The 22275-nt window shown below is 38.5% G+C and overlaps 1 protein-coding gene across 2 annotated transcripts in view; it reads right to left on the bottom strand.

Annotated features, from left to right (window-relative positions):
* Positions 1-298: 298 nt before the first annotated feature.
* LOC108711345 (proprotein convertase subtilisin/kexin type 5) overlaps positions 299-22275 on the bottom strand; it is a 55410-nt gene continuing 33433 nt past the window's right edge. For both annotated transcript variants that reach the window (XM_018252992.2, XM_018252991.2), the window contains 6 exons: positions 20516-20761; positions 14566-14761; positions 13025-13230; positions 12639-12739; positions 5462-5633; positions 299-2019 (listed from right to left, as the gene is read on the bottom strand). In XM_018252992.2, the coding sequence (XP_018108481.1) occupies positions 1619-2019; positions 5462-5633; positions 12639-12739; positions 13025-13230; positions 14566-14761; positions 20516-20761 (1322 nt within the window). In that variant the 3' untranslated portion in view covers positions 299-1618. The remainder of the gene's footprint in view (positions 2020-5461; positions 5634-12638; positions 12740-13024; positions 13231-14565; positions 14762-20515; positions 20762-22275) is intronic.

Here is a 22275-nt window from a genome sequence, read left to right on the forward strand (position 1 = left end):
TAAGGGTCTGTGAGTATATGAACCCCTGTGTCACTTTAAGAGAATTGCTATTTGTTTTGTTCAAGAACCTTCTGGTGCCCTTTATTTGACTTTAGTCCCACAGCACAAGTGAGTAAAACTGGTAGTCCTACTACATCTCCCCTTCATTCATGGGTGTTAAGAGTCCAATGTAATCAATGTTCTATCCTTCCCTAGACAGAAAAGGCTTATTTTAACCAAAATAAGGTTACACTTGCATTGTTGCTCACGCGCATATACAGGACTTATAAGCACCCATTATATTCTGAAAGGAAAGACATTAATGGCCACAGCATTTATCGCAATTGCACAGTGACAAAGGTAAAACTGATATGCTAGCTATATAATGTCCCTGGCAATAGAAGTATATACCTACATGGTAAGAGCAGGTACATCCTTGAATGTCCCAACCAGACACATTCAACAATAGTATTCAAACCTCAGATAAACATGTTGCGTGATTAAACACACTATTGCAGTAGTAAGATTGCCACCGTTTACATTTTCCCACCAGCTGCTCCACATTCCAGCCATCTGAAGGTATTAATTTCCTCCCATTGGATACTCATTAAACCCGTTGAACTACAAGGGTGTAACTACAATGATTGCAATAAACTTGCGCAACCACAGCTGTACTTGCAGTTGTAAATGTCCCCTCATTCTCCAATAGAAAAGGCAAAATAAACTAGAGAGATACAAATTTCACTCTCTTAACTTTCCCCAAGATCTCTGGCTGTATATTTACATGGGTGCTCTGGTATAAATCTCTCATATTATTTGTAAAGAAAGTTTCTGCATTAAGGCTTAACCTGAAGCAAACTCTTCAAATTGATTTACTAGCCACATGTACTAGTCACAAAAACCCATAATTGTTAATAATTTGGAGCATAAAAAAAAAATCAAGAAATCTTTAAGCTCCTGTATTGTCCCAGTGAAAATGAAAGCTGTCCCTTATAAATTAAGCCACAATTTCTTCTTCACCTGTGTTTCCTTGTGTCCGTGTTTGGCACTTTGATTAAAGTACTAAATTGCATAATTGAATTTATAAGGGGCAGCTTTCCATTTTCTTTCATTTTCACTGGGACAATACAGGAGCTTAAAGATTTCTTGATTTTTTTTATGCTCCAAATTATTAACAATTATGGATTTTTGTGACCAGTACATATGGCTAGTAAATCAATTTGAAGAGTTTGCTTCAGGTTAAGCCTTAATGCAGAAACTTTCTTTACAAATAATATGCAAGGCTTCTCAGGTGTTTTGGCACTATGTATTATAAAGAACCTGGAAATCAAATATATTTTTCCTCTAAATCACACAGGCATATGTACTATGTATCATCGCTGTAACTATGTATATTGTAACCATCAACTGATACATTATACTGTATACATTATGCTCAGGCAATGTTTCTTTCTCCCATGGAACTAAAAGTGCTTTAGCACAGTTAAGACAGGCATCTTTAGTAGCACTAAATAAATTTGGGCACCAGAATATAAAGTCACGTGCCCAAGGCATAATGATCTGATGGTGGCATATGAAGTAGGATATCCCAAATTGCAGAACCATGTAACATCATCTTCACGAGATATGGAGAATCACACTATATACATGCTTGGCCATCTTCCATATCTTTGCCTGCTTTGCTTGGTTTAAAACTAAACTTTTTATACACCGTGCCATCTTTAGTGCTATAAATGACATCACATTCATCTAAACTGTCCTCTTCTGTCCCAGTGGCTTTTCTGAGACCCATTCTTTCTTCTTCATGGTCATAAAAAGAGGCGTCTTGTAAGCTTCCTCCTAGCCTTTCGTAGCTGTGTTCCCAGCAGAGTTTCCGTGTTGCTTTGGCATGTCTCATACAGAATACAATTATCGCCACCATTCCTAGAGAAACAACAAGAACCGGCGCTATAGCAGCATAATGAGAGATGGTGTGTTTGTTATTCAAGTTCTTCAAGGACTCTTCTTCTGATTCAGCCTGTAGATGCCTTATGCACAGAACTAGAAAAGAATAATAGGAATTAATACAAGTACACAACCTTTTTTGAGATTTGTGTTAAAAATGAAAATTCGATTGTTAGTAAATAGGCCCCCTAAATTTGTGTCCTTTATTGTGAATAACATATGGACACATGTTACATTTCACTTCCTTCAACCAGAGAATCCAAGCGTATCTTTTATTGCAACAATGTATTTAGTTCAGTAAAAGCCAATGAGTGACACAGCCGTCTGTGGAAGTCATGAGATTTCTATAGTCGCTAGTTTGTAATTCTGATTTAGAGATTTAGAATCACCTTGGAAGATGTGAGGTCAGGGTACTTTGTGACGTCAGTGCAATTAGTTAGTACTCTCCTAGGCGGGTGTTTAAAATGAGATTCTTTCTGCGCCCGCAGCCAGCCTTTGACAAAGCTCCATGATGTGAGCAAAATGTGCTTAGCTTTCTTGTTCATTATGGGTTTTAGACACATGATCTGTAATTATTATTTGCAAAACCATAACACACCAGCAATTTAGGTGGGATTGATATATGGGCAATACCTGTGGAGAAGCCTTGCTAGGAATTCCTGTGAGAGACAGCAAGACACTGAGGTATTTTAGATATGGTATATAAGTGCCCTTACTTATAGATAGGTAATAGAAGAATTCAGTATACTCACACTGAGACCCTTGCTGTAATTCTATCCAGCTACCACAGAGGTTTTTTTTACCCTGATACAAATGTATGTGACAGCTGGATACTGATGTAATCTATGGGTTAGATTTATCAAAGATTGAAGTTAGAGATCTCCACAGTCCGCAGAGTGAAAAACTGCCTCTTTCCATTCATTTAAAGGCATATTTATCAAAGGGGGATAGTGAAAGTTCATCATTTGATAAATACGCCTTTAAAAATCCCATAGAAATGAATGGAAAGAGACTGTGGAGCTCTCTAACTTCACTCTTTGATAAATCTACCCCATGGTATGTAAGTATCCTATGAATTGTAGATAGGCAGGTGATTCAAATTCACTTCCCTGGTTTTCCCCATGTACTTTTGATGCTGGACAATGTTCTTTGATTTATAGACTGTTTTTAAAAGTTGGCATCTACTAGTATGTTTCAAAAAAAAATTATTTGGATATACAATAAACGATTCACATTTTCTTTTCCTTCACTCTGATATTTGGAGTGTGGTGCATCAACATAAGGGGTTCTGGAATGACCACCATTTTTCTTGGTTTGTCAAAAACCTCTATCCGTCTAGAGGCACTATAAGGAGGTGCAATCAATATCAATCATTTTAGAAGTTGTTTTTAAATTGCATTACTTTCAGCTAGTCTGCTTTTATTTTACACATTTAATGCATGTCTGAACATGCCATGGGGGACATTAGTGAAACCGACCCCTGTCCCCCCCACCCAAAATCATCTTACACAGCGTCTGACAGAATTCTATATTTTTGCGTGTTTTCCTTTACTATTATTATTATTGTTTTTATTGTGTGCACTGTTTCTTTCAAAATATTAAACCATGCTAAGAAGACTTGGTCTCCAACTGTATTTCCTTCTAAAGAAAAAAATTTGTCATTTAAAGAATTCCCAGATAAAAATTCAACCAACATGCCAGTGTAAATTGGTGTGATTGGACTTGGGACCAAACACATTTAGTGGCAGTTAGTTAAGTAGTTGATCCTCTAGAATGAATGGTGTTTCCCCAATCAGCAGGGCTCTCCTCCACCCTCAAAAAAAGACCATTTCCACAAGAGATTGCTGTATTCCTCAAAAACCACAAGGTTTTGAGGGGGAATAAAACAGATAAAATATATATAGTGCAGTATTTCAAAATAAATTGATATTTTTAGTGAACTTGCTATGTTCGAATATAACCGCATGTAAATAAAAAAATCATGCACCACCATCAGGAGTTATTATTTAACCAGTGTATCGCTCATTTGGATGAAGCCATTCGGCAAAACGCGTCAGCTATAGGACGAGAGTGTGGAAGCAGCAGCCTGGTGACCTGAGGAAACTACACTGAACTAAGGTGAACGCATCGGACAGTTCAGTTACACAAAGGACTCAGAACAATAGACCAGAATGCCACATTTTTTTAAATAATTTATTAAAATTTTTATAACGCTTCCACACGTTACTTTCTTTTTACCCACTAAAGTTTTAAGAAGAATGAAAGCGGACTGAGACGCTCAAATTACATATACCTGTATCAACTTACTTTTTGTAAGTATAAACACCTGCCAGACACACTAGGATTGGAGTGTGGGCTTCCGTGCAACTATAACTCTAAACATCACGGGTGTCAAAACTTGGATATATAAATAAGGACTATAACCGAAATACCTCTAGCACCACTTAAGTTACAAACTTTTACAGTGGTTAAATATTAACTCCTGATGGTGGTGCATGATTTTTTATTCACATGCGGTTATATTCAAACATAGCAAGTTCACTAAAATATCATAATTTATTTTGAAATACTGCACTATACTGTATATATATTATCTGTTTTATTCCCCCCTCAAAACCTTGTGGTTTTTGAGGAATACAGCAATCTCTTGTGGAAATTGACATTTAGTGGCAGGCATTTAGTGTTGCTCAACTAATACTCCCAACAGCCTCTGAAGGGGCATAGTTTGGGTGATGCTAATGCAAAGTATTAATGTTACCATATTACCGTAATCTTACACTCCTCTTACCTACAGCTTGTGAAGGCAGTTTGAATCTAGGGGCAGATTTACATATGGTCGAATATCGAGGGTTAATTAACCCTCGATATTCGACTGCCGAATGTAAATCCTTCGACTTTGAATATCGAAGTCGAAGGATTTACCGCAAATAGTTAGATCGAACGAAAAATCGTTAGATTCGAAGGATTTTAATCCATCGATCGAATGATTTTTCTTCGACCTACAAATTGTTAGGAAGCCTATGGGGACCTTCCCCATAGGCTGACATTGCACCTTGGTAGGTTTTAGGTGGCAAAGTAGGGGGTCGAAGTTTTTCTTAAAGAGACAGTACTTCGACTATCGAATGGTCGAATATTCGAACGATTTTTAGTTCGAATCGTTCGATTCGAAGTCGTAGTCGAGGTCAAAGTAGCCAAATCGATGGTTGAAGTAGCCAAAAAGAACATTCGAAATTCAAAGTTTTTTTTATTCTATTCCTTCACTCGAACTAAGTAAATGTGCCCCCTAGTGTTTAGTTATACACATTGCTAACCTTACTAGCATCATAAATACCCATCTTTTTTGTAGGATTGTAAGTTGTTTCAAGAGAAGCTTTAGCTGCTAGACTTTGACCCCTAGTAAATCCATCTAAACTGCTTTGGCCTTTCTCCCATGTTTATGGAAAAGCATAAAGAGAGGGTCATGATTTGTTCTAAATATAATTAAACAGGCTTACAATCTGCTATGAACATATAACAGTTTAACAAATAAACAATGTACCTGAGTTTACATCACAAAAACAGCAGTCGTCTTGGTTCATTTCAGAATCACAGCACTTAATGCATTTCATTTCCGTTGGGGCCCAAGCAGTGTTGGTTTTGCAAGATATGCAGTGATTGGCCCCAGGCCCAGAGCAGTGTCTGCACGACGGATCACAAAGCTGACAAACCCCCTGAAAAACAATCAAACAGACTTTTAATTATTAAAAAAAAAAAATCTCTTATTTGGTAGAACCCAGCGTGTGTGGAGTTGGTTATAACTATTTCAAAACTTCAATTCCCGCTGCTTCTATAGTTATGAGCCTGCTCACACTTAAAACAAGACATGTATAATCTAATGAAGAGAATCCCATAGCCCAACATTTCTCCCAATAATGAACTTTGGACTCTTATGGAGAAATCAACCCCAATGAATGTGTTACCTAGAGGAACAATAAGATTAATGATTGTAGTAAACTACTGATCTGTGGCTTGGCTACACATAGGCTAGCTCTAGATAAATCCTTCTAATTGCTGGTCTTGTTATTGTATTTATGCCTTAAAATGGCACTAACATTTAGGGGCAGATTTACCTAGGGTCGAATATCGAGGGTTAATTAACCCTCGACATTCGACTGCCGAATTGAAATCCTTTGACTTTGAATATCAAAGTCGAAGGATTTACCGCTATTCCTACAATCGAAGGAATAATCGTTCGATCGAATGATTAAATCCTTCGAATCGAATGATTCGAAGAATTTTAATCCATCGATCGAAGGATATCCCTTCGATCAGAAAATTGTTAGGAAGCCAATGGGGACCTTCCCCATAGGCTAACATTGGCCTCGGTAGGTTTTAGGTGGCGAACTAGGGGGTCGAAGAGTTTTTTAAAGAGACAGTACTTTGACTATCGAATGGTCGAATAGTCGAACGATTTTTAGTAGTCGAAGGTCGAAGTAGTCAATTCGATGGTCGAAGTAGCCATATTCGACCATTCGAAATATTTTTTCCTTCACTCGAGCTAAGTAAATGGGCCCCATAATGCTAATTGCTGAATAAAAATACTTGAAAATTAGATCCCTGACTTATATGTTCTCTTGCTTAATAAATACACCTGTATGGCCTATAGGTCAGGTCAGCCAGTTACACAGAGCAGCAGTGACATTTTCTTACATTAACTCCCCTTGTATTAATAGACCATAAGGCTAATGTCATATGAGGAGTTTTTTCCTGCAGCAAGCTTCTGCCAGCAGAGAAACATCTGATGCCGCCCAGTACCCCTAGCGTAGATTTCTATTAACATTAATGCAAACCCTGCAAATGTGAATTTGCAGGCCAAAATCCGCTCTGTGTGTCCAGTGACAGGCAGTTGTATTAGACACTTACTGGCAGCAGAGAAAATATTGTGTGTTTACATTGATATCATCAGCACAAATGCATTCTTTGCCATGTGGACATCCTGTGCTGCCCCTAAATACCACAAATCTGCACACCACTTAATAAACCACACTGTATTGTGTCCTTAAGCCTATGACACATTTCATATTGAAAGAGTTGGCTGAATGGCTGTTGTAGGTATGGAAAATGTAACAGTGGTGGCTAGGGAGAGGTTTCAACACTATTTATACAGGGTGTGACATACATTAAACAAACCTTAGTCAACGAAAAGATGCGCTGACTCACTGATAGGTCACTGTGTGTATTTCAGTTAAGCCTTATCTTTTTTCTTTTTCTTATTTATTAAATAAGCCACAGGCATGTCCATGCAACCATGCAATATATGTTAATGAGCCTTTCATGTAAAGGTAAAATATTTTGGTTTATCACGTGGGACATGAGCAATTTGGGAAAAAAATGTTGCACTTTTTTTTGGTAAAATACTCATACTGGCTTTAATCCTGAGGCTAATGTAGGACAAGGTGTTTTCTCTATCAGCAAATTTCTGCCAGGGGCAATATGGTGCCCTTGCCACTGCCTATTGGGTAAAATGGAATTCTTCTTACTGTTGGTTTTCAGGTCAAAATTAATAACAGGTGGTTCACAATATAATCAATGGTGTGACACGGTCAGTACTGGTGTCTGACCGTGTCACACCATTGAATAAATAAATCTCCTTTGAAATGAGTACTATATATATATATATATATATATATATATATATATATATATATATATATATATATATATATATATATATATATATATATATATATATATATATATATATATATATATATATATATGGAAACTTATTATAAACCGCTGCAGGAATACTGTTATTTTGATCAAATGAGTCTCAGCGAGTGTTTTCCCCAAGCAAACATAAAAGGATAACTTTTTTTCAAAAATAGAAGGTCAGTTAGGATGATATTTGGGTTGAACATAGATTTGTTGCCCTAGGTATTACTGAATTTGTATCTGAATACTGTCAAATATCCATAACCTCAGCTAAGCCAAACGCTGGTCCTCATATGGGACATGAACTCAAAAAAAGCATAGCTGTACAGTTTGTTTTCCATACACTTCCCCTTTAAATGTTCTAATGTACACGAATAGCTTTATTTGGAAGGAGCACTTTTGTGAATTCAAATACCAGTTTGAGATTTGGCACAGCAAAAAGAAAAAATGCCAAAACATAAATGGAAACCTCTCAAAAGCAAAAAAAAAAAAAAAGTGACCATTGCAAATGGGGGCTATCAAATACACATTCCTTATTTTGCATCATGCTTCTGTTTTACAATTGAATGTGGCTCACAGGTAAAAAAGGTTGGGGACCCCTGATGTAAGATCACCAGCTAATCTGACAGTTTTCCTGCTGATCAACACATACCTGTTTCATATCATATTTTTGGCCCAAATTTTAAAAAAGGCACTTTTGGGCCCAAAACATATTGTGAGAAACAAAGGTAATTTTGCAGTTGCTATTGAGTGTTCCCCCCTGATCTTATATTCCTAGATTCTTCTTCCTAGCCTCATATGTGTCTAAAACAGAAAAGGTGGCAGGTTGCAAATTTTGTTGACTGCTCGGCTATCACGTTTTGTATCACAAACCCAAATCCAGTCGCGGCTCAAGCTTCTGCATTTAACAGCCACCTTTCACATTGGGAGGAGCCCTTCGCTACTCGGATACTGCCGGGTCTTAAAGTGAGAGAGTAACTGATAAACTGATGATAGTAACTGATAAAGTTCAGTACAGGCAGCAATTCAGCAGAGGTCAGGGACAGGCACAGGTCAAGAACAGGCAATAAAGCACACCCAGCTGGGCACTGAAAAAGCGCCTTTAAATATTTGAATTTCACTCTAAAAGGATGTGCACCATAGCACGAGTAAACGGAAGAACGTGGGCGACCCCACAAAGAGAGCACTGCTTGTCCCTGCTGCCCCACTAGACTACCAGGTATCATTACATTGGATTTCACAATATCAGTTGGGAAAGATTACAAAACGAGATAAAGTGGTTTCTATGCAGTAAAACCAACAGACCCAAACATCCTCATTATTTACTGTGTACTGTAAAAACTAAGAGGTGAATGCAATTTCTTCTATTATTTTGTCTCCTCTTGTTTCTGTGCAGGTGCTACTGACAACTTGTAGTTGCAGAGCTGCTACTAGTTTTATTATCATCTACAATAGACATCCTAGTTCAGATATAGGACTTGTTATCCAGAATGCTTGGGACCTTGGGTTTTCCGGATATGTGGTCTTTCTGCACACATCCGTACAGCATAGGAGACTACTGTGCGCAGGACCGCCATCAGAAATCGCAGGGCCCCTTATGAAAAAAATTCCTGGGCCCCCTGGGCTGCCCCCCCCACACATTATAAGAAAATTGGTGGCCAGGGCCCCTTAAACGTCCATGCCTTCCCGAAGTCAGCAGCTCTCAGAAAGATGGGGGGGCCCGGCTAATCAAGTAATTGTGGCGTGGCCGGGGGCCCCCTTACCCTCGGGGCCCCCTACAACTCTCCCCCCTGTCCCCCCCCTGATGGCTGCTCTGACTGTGCGTGTCTCCAATGCTCCTAACTAACTTGAATGCAGCCAGGCAGCATGTCCTTCCTGAAGTTCTGCTGCTCTAGGTCTGGGCTTTTGTGGCCTTGCCACAAACCCAGGACTGCATACCATGGGGCAAATTCACTAAAGGACGAAGCGCCTAACGCTAGCGTTAATTTTCATTAATTCGCAGATTCACTAACGGACACTGGCGTAAATTCGTTAGTGTTACTTCGCACCCTTACACCTGGCGAATTTGTGCAATGGACGTAACTACGCAAATTCACAGACGCGCGCATTTTTCTGAAAGCTACCTTTTATGCTAGACTTCCTTCAGACCAGGCGGAGTGCAATACAGTAGATAGGGATTGCTTCAAAAAAAGTTTTTTCTTTTTTTATGGGTGATAGGCTGAAAAAGATTTTTTTTGGGGCTCCCCTCCTTCCCCCCTACATTTCTTAACTCATGGCACCTTAACTATACAGTGGGCACATGTATAGGGCAAAATAAAAATTTTATTTGATGTTTTGAAGGTTTCCCAGGCTTGTGTAGTTCTGCTACATATACTTCCATTGTAAATTCAATTTGGTGCTGTATGCAAATTAAGCATCGCTAGCGTAACTTCGCTTTGCCTGGCGAATTAACTCTAGTGCAACTTTCACAACCTTTCGTTTCCCCTGAGCGCAACTTCTGATTTTAGTGAATTTGCGTGTGCTGGCGAAAATTCGCCTTGCGAAGTGCAGCGAAGCGGACGCTGGCGCAACTACGAATCTTAGTGAATTTGCCCCATAAGTCTACTAAAAAAAATGAAACATGTATTAAACCCAATAGGTGTGTTTTGTCTCCAATAAGCATTATATATATATCTTAGTTGCGATCAAGTTCAAGATAATGCTGTATTATTACAGAGAATGAGGGTTACCACACAAATATGCCATACATACAGAATCTCATAGTGACCCCTATGTTATAATAAACTCTCTCTTGTGCCATAAAACAGTGCTTACACAAGTAGCACATGGAGTACAGTATTTAGATGTCCCATTCTGTAATGGAGAGTAAAATGAGTCTCTTTATATTTGTGAAGTGTTTCCTAATCACAGAGTGTATGTACATTATTTTCAGCTCACAGTATTACGCTGATGTTTCCACCCTGATCGTCACTACTAAGTCATTATTCATTGTATTTACACTCAGGGATCTGAATGTCTTGCATGAATGCATAATTAACTGTTTAGTCCACTGGTAATGTCACTAATTGACAATTAAAACAGAATGAGAGCTATACAATGATCCATTAGTCACCTATTCAACATTATAATGTGCATCACTATCCAGCTGTTGCTTATGGATTGTCTATTATTGCTGGAAAAATTAGAACGTTAAAGATGGAGGCCAGCCACATATTTTAGAAATTAGGTTCAGTGTATTACATTAACCACAGGTGTGTCAACAACATATTGGACTGTGTGCAATTTAGTAAGCCCAGCCCTAGCTGCTATGCATTTTAGGAAGTGAGTTGTATGCATGTAAGTTTGCCACCTGCTCAGCGAAAGTATCCATTGGCTGCTACTTAGTTCTTCTCCTGCTTTTTCCTACCCCTCTACATTTTCTCTCTTTTTCTCCTTTTTGTTGGTTTCCATCCTATTTAACATGTTTTCCGTATTTCTTACTCTTTCCTTTCAATATATCTAACTGCAATTTCATGATTTCATGCCATTATCCTGTCTCTTCCTTGTCTTTCTTGTGTTAACCACTTCATTCCTTTTAATTGTTTGCACAGCCCCTTCTCCTTATCTATATTTTGTGCTTTATATCCTTCCCTCTTCTATTCTGCTTACTTGGCCCTGTCCTTCCTTATATCCATTTCAAATACTCTTATTATTTATGTTCTGGTTTCTTTTATGCCCTTCTGCATTCTTTCTGTACTCCTCCTTGCTATCCTGTTCTGCTCCCAAACTGCTACCTTATTTCTAATTAACTTTTTACTTAACCTGCTATTTTTGCTGGTGTCTCAGGATGAGAGGATCCTTGTTATTCGCAACCTTCCTTTGTTGTCTTTCTATGCTGATTGTACCAAACTCATGCCGCTGGCTGTGGTTTTGCTGCAGAAGCAGCAGGAATTCTGTTCAGGTATATTCTCATAGCCTGGAGTCCAGCGCTAAGTAATTACCAATTCTAAATATCTAAAGTTGCCAATCCAAATAAAAAACATGTTGTTAATGTTATTGCTTGTTTAACATGAGTCACCATTTTTATGCTTGATTGTAGATTACTAAAGAATTTAGGACTTGATTCTAGTTCTCTAAAGAATTTATTACATGAAAAAAACACTAATATCTTAGTTGGCTGGCAACAATGGCAAAAAAGCAATAATACATGTTACTTTATTAGTTAAAGTATTTCTCCCTCTAGTGGCAAAGTGCTGGTATGGAAGTTGAATGCTTGTAAAATATTTTCCTGGTATCTGACTTCACAGTTCACACGTAACTCCATTCACACCACACTTTTATTTATGTGCCCTTTATACCATGATATATATATATATATATATATATAGACCAAAAGTTTTGTGCAATAATTGCCGTTCCCCATTCCCTACAGTATGAGGATTATCAGTGAAAGAAGTATTATTTTCTGCAATGCCAGGATTCCGTTTTTTTTAATTATTTTTTTACCAAAAGATACATTATAAAGAACAGTTACTTTTTATTTGCATATTAAAAGGGTCTAGTAAACCAAAACAAACCATCAGGAGGTAGCATTTAATGGTCAGGTATAGAAAGCATTGGTTGCTACAGGTTACTAGACCTGGACAAACTTTGCACTTTTTATTACATTACCCCAGTTATATAAAATGTATAATTGAACATATAGTTCAAAACCCAACCCTCATATAGTTACCAATCTTTCCAGGGAGATTTTGTTACTTGACCTTTGCACTGTTCAGGGAACACCTTAATATGAGGACGGCCCCTTCAGCAGTTGAGGTTGCAGAATAAACATCTCATCTACAATACTCACAGATGAGTTTGTTACAGTGCTCTGCAAGGTTTGGGAACGTATGTTATAGAACTCTTCCTTCAAATATTTGATTCTGAATTATTCTAACATATTATTAAGCTAGCAAACCTTTGCCTGAAACATGGCTTGTTAGTGACCCACCAAAACTTCATGTCAGCCAAGAGCTATAAGATTGAGAAATGTTTCTTACATCATGGTCAAGGTAACGTTGCTCCTCACACCGGGGGTAGCAGATTCCTGATTTGAAATCGCTTCCTCTGTCGCAAGTCAGACAACCTTGTACTGACGAATCTGTAATGACATTCCATATATAGTATATAAATTTAAGTAGGCTTCCCATCGGGTGCATGCTCATGATGTGGACAAGCTGCACAATGAATGCACTAGTAAAGATCCTATAGACTAAACCTATATAGCAGACTTAACCTTATAAACTATAGAAGTGTTTCTGAAGCAAACACATTTGTTTTACCAGTGCAGGCCATCACTATATTACATTGCCATTCCTTTAAACACTTTCATTTTTAGATGTTACTGTTCCTTTAAGTCTGCCCTATGGATATTTAAATGTCTTACCATTGCATGTTCTACAGCTAGGGTGACATTTCCTGCACTTGTCCTTGTACATGTAAAACCTTTCAGGGCATTGCTCTACACAGTGGGTGGTACCTTCCACTTGCAGAGTATTGGAAGGACAAGCTAGACAGCCATTTAAACCAGGTCCACCACAGAGCTGACAATGGGGGTCACACTTTTCACATCGGTTATTTCCTTTATAATACCTGAAACCAAGATAAACGAGTTAGTGAAAATTTAAGAAAATGTATTGTGATAAGACAATAAGCTGGTTATCCACTAAATGGTTGTGTGTTGGGGGTCTCATTAAAGGAACAGTAATAGCAAAAAATTAAAGTGGTTTAAAGTAATGAAAATATCACGTAGTCATACCGTGCACTGGTAAAACTGATTTGTTTGCTTCAAAAACACTACTATAGTTCATATAAAAAAGTAGCAATGGCGGAAATTGAAAAAAGGCTACATGGCACAGGATATATAGTGGATAACAGATAAAACCATTTTGTTCTATAGAGCTTATCTGCTTTGTAACCTGAGCCTTTTCTCCTGTGAATGGCTGCCCCCATTGCTACACAGCAGCTTATTTATATAAACAATAGTAGTGTTTCTGAAGCAAACACAGCAGTTTTACTAGTGCAGGGCAACACTGCATTATATTTTTATTACTTTAAAACAATTTCATTTTTTGATGTCACTGATCCTTTAACTGGGAAGGATTTGGGGATTTTTGTGTATAACAAGATGTGTAATTCTAGGCAGTGATATAAATGCACTGGAGAGACTGACGAGACTAAACTGATGAAACCAATTAAAGAATTATTAGGAAAAGACTAGTAGGAAAGATTATTATGGCTGGGGTTGTTTTCTTTGGAGAAAATGCACTTGCTAGGGACATGATTATCTTTACAAGTACTATGCAACGAGCTGTACATCTATAGCAGAGCACTTGTACTAGGCATTAGCAAATAAGCCTTGGCTGTTTTAATAATTAATTATGGTCAACCTTTGAGTCATGTGGATTAAGCAAAAAAGTTCTCCGCACTGCCTATTCACTATGAATGCATCAAATCCTCTTTTTGGTTACCGCTATCCCAGCTTCAATTAGTCAATTAATATAGTAAGAGGAGAGCACTCCAAAGTAGCAAAATTCTGTGATTTATTAAAGACTTCTACGCCTTTGAGTCATGTCTGGTTTCTCCCCACTGACATTAGCAGTAAGAGCAATTAACAGCTCCAGTCCCACATATATAGTCTGAAATTGCACCATTAACTTATGGGATCACCATATCACTTTATAATTAATTGCAGAATATGTATTTTCTTGAGAACAAAGTGTAGGAAAACACATTATAGTCTCTCGTTTTAACATAAAAACGTCAATATTCTCTTCAAACAACTAATTTCAGCTGATGTGCACTGATATCATGTTAAGCAAAACTGAAAAATTGGAAAAATCCAAATAGATGTACAAATTGAATTGTCGTCAGTGAATTGGTTCATGTAAATAATATATACATGAAGCAACCAGCAAGTAACATTACCCTGGAGGACAATGAAGGATGCACAGGTGAAGAAGTTTGTAGTATCCAGAAGCACACACATCACAATCCTTAGCAGAGCCTCCATGGCACGTTGTGCATACTTGGTGGCATTGAGAACAGAAGCCAAGTTTCATGCCATCTGCTTCTTCAGTTGTGTTGTAAGTCCCTGGGGGGCAATGGCTGACACAGGTGGTTTCTGAAAATTAAAAAGAAGGGTCATAAGGGCAGTAACAATCAAACTAGAGGTAAATACAGTGACATGAACATTTGGAAAGTATGTTTTAAGTACATTAGTATAAACACCCAATAAAAACCCAATTAATGTAGATTTTCATCTAGGAAAACTTAGAGACAAGCAGCAAGGGAAGATGTGTATTATATGTCTAACACAGCAACTAACTAAAGCAGTGTTGTACAATGTTTAACATGTTTTGGGACAATTATCCCTGTTTGTAGGTCAGGGCATAAAATGATTTGGTAGCCGGTGGGCCAGTTGGACAACCTTTATCTAAATCAAGGTTTAAACAGCATTGCAACATATTGTCAGGAAAATTCAGTTACAGGAGACCACTTGAGGTGAAAGACAAAGTTTATTTGACAAAAGTTCCATGGATTCTGAACTCAAAAAGAGTCAGGACCTCCAACAAAGAGTCAGGAACTCCAACAAAGAGTTTAAAGGGGATGTAAAGGCAAAAAAATAAAATCTCCCTTTCTTTAATGAAAAAGAAATCTATCGACAATATACTTTGATTAAAAAATGTGTACATTTTTTATAAGAAACCTGACTGAATGCAGTGAAATTCCCCCGTTTTACTTGCTCTGACAGCTGCAGATAGTTAAGACTGTCCCTAACTGTTGTGCAGGGAAACAATCATACTTTAAAACAGCTTTGTTTGTTTCCCTGTAGAGCAGCTAGCGACTGTGTAGAGATTGGTATCCGCAGAACCCAGTGCAGTCTGTATATTCTCATTATTAATCAGTCTTGCTGTATCGGCTTCTATGGCAGATATTATTTGACTTGTGCTGTTTTGATAATTTATGATGATCCCTAAGCTTGACCTCCCAACAGAAGCCCAGACCACACTGAGCATGTGCGTATTCTTGGTCTTGCAAAGATGTATAAGATGATGACCCCCTGTGGCCAACTTTGAAAACATAAATCATTTGTTTTATTAGGCTTCTGGTGCAGTAAGTTCATATTTATGTTTAGTATACAAAATACAGCATTTCTATCATAATTCTATTTTAGACTTTAGTTCCCCTTTAAAGTATTTTTATAGACTTGTAAAAAGGGATTTACTAGTGGGAGAGCATAGAGATATCTCTCCACAGCACATAAAAACAAAGTCAGCCAAGCAGGTGGCTTTGCCCTCAAGGCCAGGGTACGAGTGGCCAAGGCTAGCTAGAGAACAGAATCCATCCAAGTCAGTGGGTTCACAGGGGAATCTGCATACACATAATTTTATTCTCTCTCAATATTTTATAACACACTGGGCAATTTTTAAAAAAAAGAATAAGCCCCTATATTTGTACGAGATGAGAACTATTATCCTCAGGGATGAGCCCTTGCAATGGTGTGGAAGCAGGGTGCAATATAATTGTAATCAGTAACATTCCCAAAGATTGGGTGCCAGTGGTTCTTGGAACACTAACCAGAACTGATTTATTAGAACAGGTCCACAAAGGAGAATATAGCAATGATACAGAGAACAGTCATTAAGTAGTCCATGCATACTCACAATAAAAACCATTAGCAGAGCCATCCCTTCAATAGAGCTTGTGAGAGGGGTATCACACAATCTACCCAAAGCTTCTTTTGCTTCCTCAGGGGACTCTGGTTCTACCTCTTATGTGGAGAATCCACATCCAGGTGAGAATCTATCTATACCTACGTATAACCGGTCACTAGTTCTCTAACTAGGCCACAATGCCCATAAGAATCTAATTCCTTCTAATACAGAATCTAGCTGCATTTTACTAGTCTTGTATTAATGATATGTTCCACAATTGACTCCCTTCAAGTTAGGAGAGTCTCGGACAAAAGCTTCTGGCAAAAAGCCTCTACAGATGAATGGCTTCCCTTTATATACTTTAGGACTATGCCATCTATTTGCCAAACTCGGGAAAGCTAGGGGTCATGCTTTAAACCCAGGAATGGTCAGTGCTACTTCTTCTATAGACTAAGGGCTCCTGTGGTGGCCAAACCTTAGGGGAATGCACAATTAATGATGACACCATTTACCAGTCCCCTTCAATAACTTAATAAAATATCAGATGTTGGGAAGTCATCACAATTCTCCGGGTTTATATTTGTTAAATCAGCCCCTAGGTGCAAATATGTGTGCCCGTGCAAAGTGTCTCTGTTTAATGTTGTGTAAGTGCAAAGCCGTTTCTATGCATTATGTGCCATAAATACATAACAACAGCCAAACAGAAACAAGGTTAAATGAATAGAAAAACAGAGCACTACATAACAGTACTTGTGCCAAAGTAAAGAGTTCCAATCTGACACTTAGAGAGGGAAACATGAGCTAGGTTCACATGAGAAGAAAGAATATGCATTAGGACCGGACACTCAGCGCATATTCATGGCCAACAGAATGAAAGCTGTTATTGTGTTAATCTTGTGTTTAGATAAAAATGTCCTTTCATTTTTACAAACAAAAGTTCTTCATTACTTTACCAGAACAGAGCAAGGACATAGTGTGTGGTCTGTGTCTAAAAGTGAAACATGTACTTTTTGTAAGTTTGAGAAATGATTCCAGAAGCTGAACTATGAGTCATTAATCTGGCACACGATTGTGTGGAACGCTATGCATTTTAATTTGTCTGCAGACCTACAGTAACTTTGGCTATCACTGCTCCAACATACTGATCTGCTTTACTGCATATTACTCAATTCTAATGGAAAAGTAGAGTGAAATGCCATTTTGTAGAAACATGTTTGTTACTGCGCATCTCGGGTTCAGTTCTTAAAGCAGTATTCCAACAATGTATACTTGTAGACATATCAAAATTGGCTTTACCGCTTGCTTTTCTATCGGACGTATTTTTGACGTGTGTTTAATAATGATACACGATCTGTTTTCACAAACAGCCTATATTAGAGATTAAAGATATATAGTTTATATAAAAATAATAGTTTGTTGTTACAGTATTTGCTATTTTTTTAGTATAGCCTTTTAAAGGGGAAACTGTATTAATAGGTTTTATTAATGCATACATGTATGTGTATATATATATATATATATTTACATTATTGTTGCATTTTAAATAATAATATTTGTTTGTGGTAAAGAGAGATGTAACACAAATCGCTGCTGAAAGAGCATTAAGGCTCTTCCAATCTGCCTATGAGGGTGAGCAATATGGAATATAGAATATGACTAGATGACGCATTGTGACCTGATCATTCTAATGAGTGATAGATTCTTTTATTCTCCTTAAAGGCCAGTTGACTAAGAGTTACACTGAAGAACCGATTGTCCAAGAATGTTATTGTTGGGCTCAGCAATTAAAAATCTTGATAAGACAATTCTTGGAATAGGAGAGGTTTAAAGGAAAACTAAAGGTTAACCTAAGAACTAGACTAGAAATGTTATACATTATGTTTTGGCTTCTGTACCGCAGCCCTTTAGCAGTAAAGATCTGTGTCTCCAAAGATGCCCCAGTAGCTCCCCATCTTCTTTTCTGCTGAGTCACTAGACATGCTCTATGCTGCTGTCTGTTATTGAGCTTAGGGACTGACTCAAAATACACAGTACACATAGAATATAAATGTCACAATATAAGGCTGGTATTTAAAACAGATAATTACTACATGGCAGCTCAGAAACCAGTGCAATTAGCATCAGAATTTAATCATCAGCCTTGTAGCATCAGCTTATAGTACAGACCAACCTCATTTTCTGCTTGATAATTAGTGACAATCCCTAAGCTTAGCTTCTCAACAGCTGCTCAGAGCCCACTGAGCATGTGAGTGTCGCAGACACTTTCCAAGATGGTGACCCCCTGTGACAAGTTTGAAGTCCTGGATCATTGCTGCTATTGAGAAGCTGAAACTTTAGGCTGGTGCAATAAGTTCAGTATATAAAATATGGCATTTTTAGCCATATTCATTCATCAAGGGTTTCGTTTTCCTTTAAGACCCTCAGATCCCAGGAGCCCATTATTGGTGATTGGCTCTACCAGTTAAACTCCATGCGGTATATTTATCAAAGAGTGTAGTTAGAGGTCGCCACAGTCCTCTAGAGTGAAATTCTGCCACTCTCCATTCATTTCTATGGGATTTTGAAAGGTGTACTTATCAAAGGATGAACTTTCACTTTCACCCATTGATAAATACTCTTTTAAAAATCCCATAGAAATGAATGGAGAGTGGCAGAATTTCACTCTAGAGGACTGTGGCGACCTCTGATTTCACTCTTTGACAAATATACCCCCATCATCTGTCATTTTCTAATATCATTCTTTTTTTCTTGGCAAAGCTAACATTTTAGGCAAGGAGTTTGCGCAATGATCTGCTTTTCTGAATTTTTGTTTTGTACGCAAAAGGCAAACAATAAAACCAGATTCTCCACCGTCTGATCCCTTGGGTAGTTCCACTGACAGGCACAGGACTTGCCCTATTTAGCTGAGTAGATTCTGGTGTGAAAATGCGTACGTTCGTGGTTTTACACTGAAATCTGCTCAGTATAGCTGAACACATTCTGACGCTATGCCTGTCAATGCAGCTACACAATGGAGTGGATCCATAGAGTGGTTCTCCTCCTGTGTATGATATACAAAAAAAAGGAGGTGTGGCCCATGTGTAACAATCATTAAGAAGCAGTTCACTCACTGACCTAGGCCTCACCCCCTGCAGTCTACAATGTAATTTTTAGGGATGCACCCTAAATCTTGGATTTGGTTCGGGATTTGGCCAGTATTAGGCCTTTTTCAGCAGGATTCAGATCTGGCCTGAATCCGCACCTCGGCCACCACTTTGAATACCCTACAAATAAGTTAATTCACTAAAATGCAAAGTTTCATCCTGGACGTTATACACTGGTGAATTTTCGCTAGCGTTACTTCAGCTGTGTTCATCAGAACATGCACTAGCGTTCATTTGTGCCTACCGAAAATTCACTAGTGATCTTGTGCTTAGATTAATTTGCATACGGCGGGAAATTTAAAGTTGTATGAACATCTTAATTATTAATGTTGGTGCAAATGCTTGAAGTTACCACTTTTTATTCCACATGTCCAGGAAACCTTAATAAAGACAAGAGAGTTAATATAATGTCCTACACACTGTAAAATTAATGTTCCATATGTTATAAAATGTGTGGAGAAAACCGGTTACCCAAAAAAAAAGTCTAAGTTAGGACTTTTGCAGCCAATCCAGCTTAAAAAAAGGAAAAGTCGATAGCGATATTTGAACTTTAATGCATTTTTGGCACATAGGATATGATGTGACAGAAGATTGAGGAAAATCTAGCTTCTTTTAAGCACTTCGCCTGGTCTGAGGTGGTGAAGTCAACTCTAGCGCAACATTCAGTAAAATCCGCACTTTAGTGAATTTGCGGAGTATCGCCTGTTCGGCGGAGCGAAAATACGCCTGCCGTTAGGGTCCGAAACTGCGATAGTGACGTTTTGGTTCGCTAGCGAATTGGTGCTTGCGCCTGTTAGTGATTTGGCGATGTCCCTGCGGGTGGCAATACTTGTGAATTGTCGCTAGCGTTAGCCTCTTCGCGCTTTAGTTAAATCTGCCCCTAGTCTACTTTACAGAGGCTTTCTTAACTGAAGTATGGAAATGATAAAAGTTTTATCCTCTCATGTTCTCATAATGACAAAGAAATACCTAAAAGAAGGGAAGCAAAAATACATTTTTTTCTTTGTACATCTTCAGATGAGCAAATGCTGCATGTGGCTATTTAATGGAGCCAATGAATGATATTTACGTACTTACTGTGTAAGTAATAAGGTACAGAGCATGTAAGACAGTGCTTTGGAGATGGCCCATTGCAGGATTCACATGTGCTATCACAAGAGCTGCATGTGAATAGATCATTTTGAAGGAAAGTCTTCAGAGGGCAGTTTGCATCACCTTCTACCCCACACATGCCACTTTCTGGGTCCATTGAAAGTCTGTTTTGACACTGGATGCAGTCTGTTGGCTCCGGACCAGAACACTTTGAGCAAGTTTTATGGCAATCTGAAGGAAAAATTATTATATTTAGTCTAGCATGATGTACATCATTTATTTATAAAACATTTCTTTATCTATTAGGATGAGATACTCAGTAGGTACAATAAGCTTAAACTTATATATTTAACAATATATACTTGCTGTGCTTAAAGGACATGTAAAGTCTACATTTTCCTACCATGTACAGGTATGGGACCGGTTATAGCGAATGCTCGGGAGCTTTCTGGATAATGGATCTTGCTGTAATTTAGACAATCATGTAAACATTAAATAAAGCCAATAGGCTGATTTTGCTTCAAATAAGGATTAATTATTAATTAGTTTGGATCAAGTACAAGGTACTGTTTTATTATTACAGAGAAAAATTTGGATTATTTGAATAAAATGGAATTTATGGGAAATAGCCTTTCCGTAATTTGGAGCTTTCCGGATAATGGGTTTCTGAATAAGGGATCCCATACCTGGGCATATCTTCCTCACCCAAGCCACATCATTTGTACTGCATAAACCCCCATTTGCCAGCGCCATCACATTTTCCTAAAACAAATAGCAGCTTTCCCCCAGCGGCCATTTTCCCTCTGACACCTCATCAGTAACACTGACATCTGCAAATAGGACAAGTATGCTATAAAGATCATGCAATGCAGAATGCAGGGTTACATAGACACAACATATTTTGATAAAAAGTTCTGCTGCGGTTGATCACTGTAATGGTTAGAATAGGTTAGGTTGGGGGGCGTGACCGGAAGTTGATCGGGACGGAAGCGTAAGGTAGTAGCTCCGTGCCTGTGCTCAAGAATCCTGCCGTGACCCTGGAAGAACCGCTAGGTAAACAGCGGAGGAGAAGCGGCGCAACTATATTTCTTTGAGCCAGGACTCGGCTCGGCTGCCTGCATGGGGAGAAACCGTGGAGCGGGTTCGCGCACTGGTGCGGTGGTCAGGGCTGGGGACGTCCAAGATGGCGCTGGGTCTCACACAGGATCCCCTAGCAGCGTGCAGCAGGGTGTCAGGTGCAGCACGGATCAAGTGGAGAAGGGGAAGAGCTTCCGTGCTTCGGCTGCATTGAAATTAGGCAAGTATGCCAGGGACCCTTCCCATAGTGATAACATCCAGGGAAGCCAGTGTCCTATATCCCCTGAGGCTCCCTCTTGTAGCTCTGGGATGTCTTCTCCTGTTAGTAACCCAGACATGCAGATAACAGAACATGCCCAACCAACACTTGCTGAGCTTATGTCACTTATGAACAGCAACCATGTTGTGACTATAGCAAAGATGGATGATCTTAAATCAGACTTTGCCTTGTTAAAGAATGATGTGCAAAAGATAAGGGAACGTACAACAGAGGCAGAGAAGCGGATTAGCACATTGGAGGATATTGTTACTCCTATTCCAAATAATCTTTTGGAGATGGCAAAGAAAGTTCGGATTTTGGAAGCGAAAGCAGATGACCTTGAAAACAGGTTCCGCAGGAACAATATAAGACTTGTGGGCTTGCCTGAAAGGGTGGAGGGTAGTGCACC

This window comes from Xenopus laevis, chromosome 3L (genome assembly GCF_017654675.1).
Source record: "Xenopus laevis strain J_2021 chromosome 3L, Xenopus_laevis_v10.1, whole genome shotgun sequence".
Lineage (NCBI taxonomy): Eukaryota > Metazoa > Chordata > Amphibia > Anura > Pipidae > Xenopus > Xenopus laevis.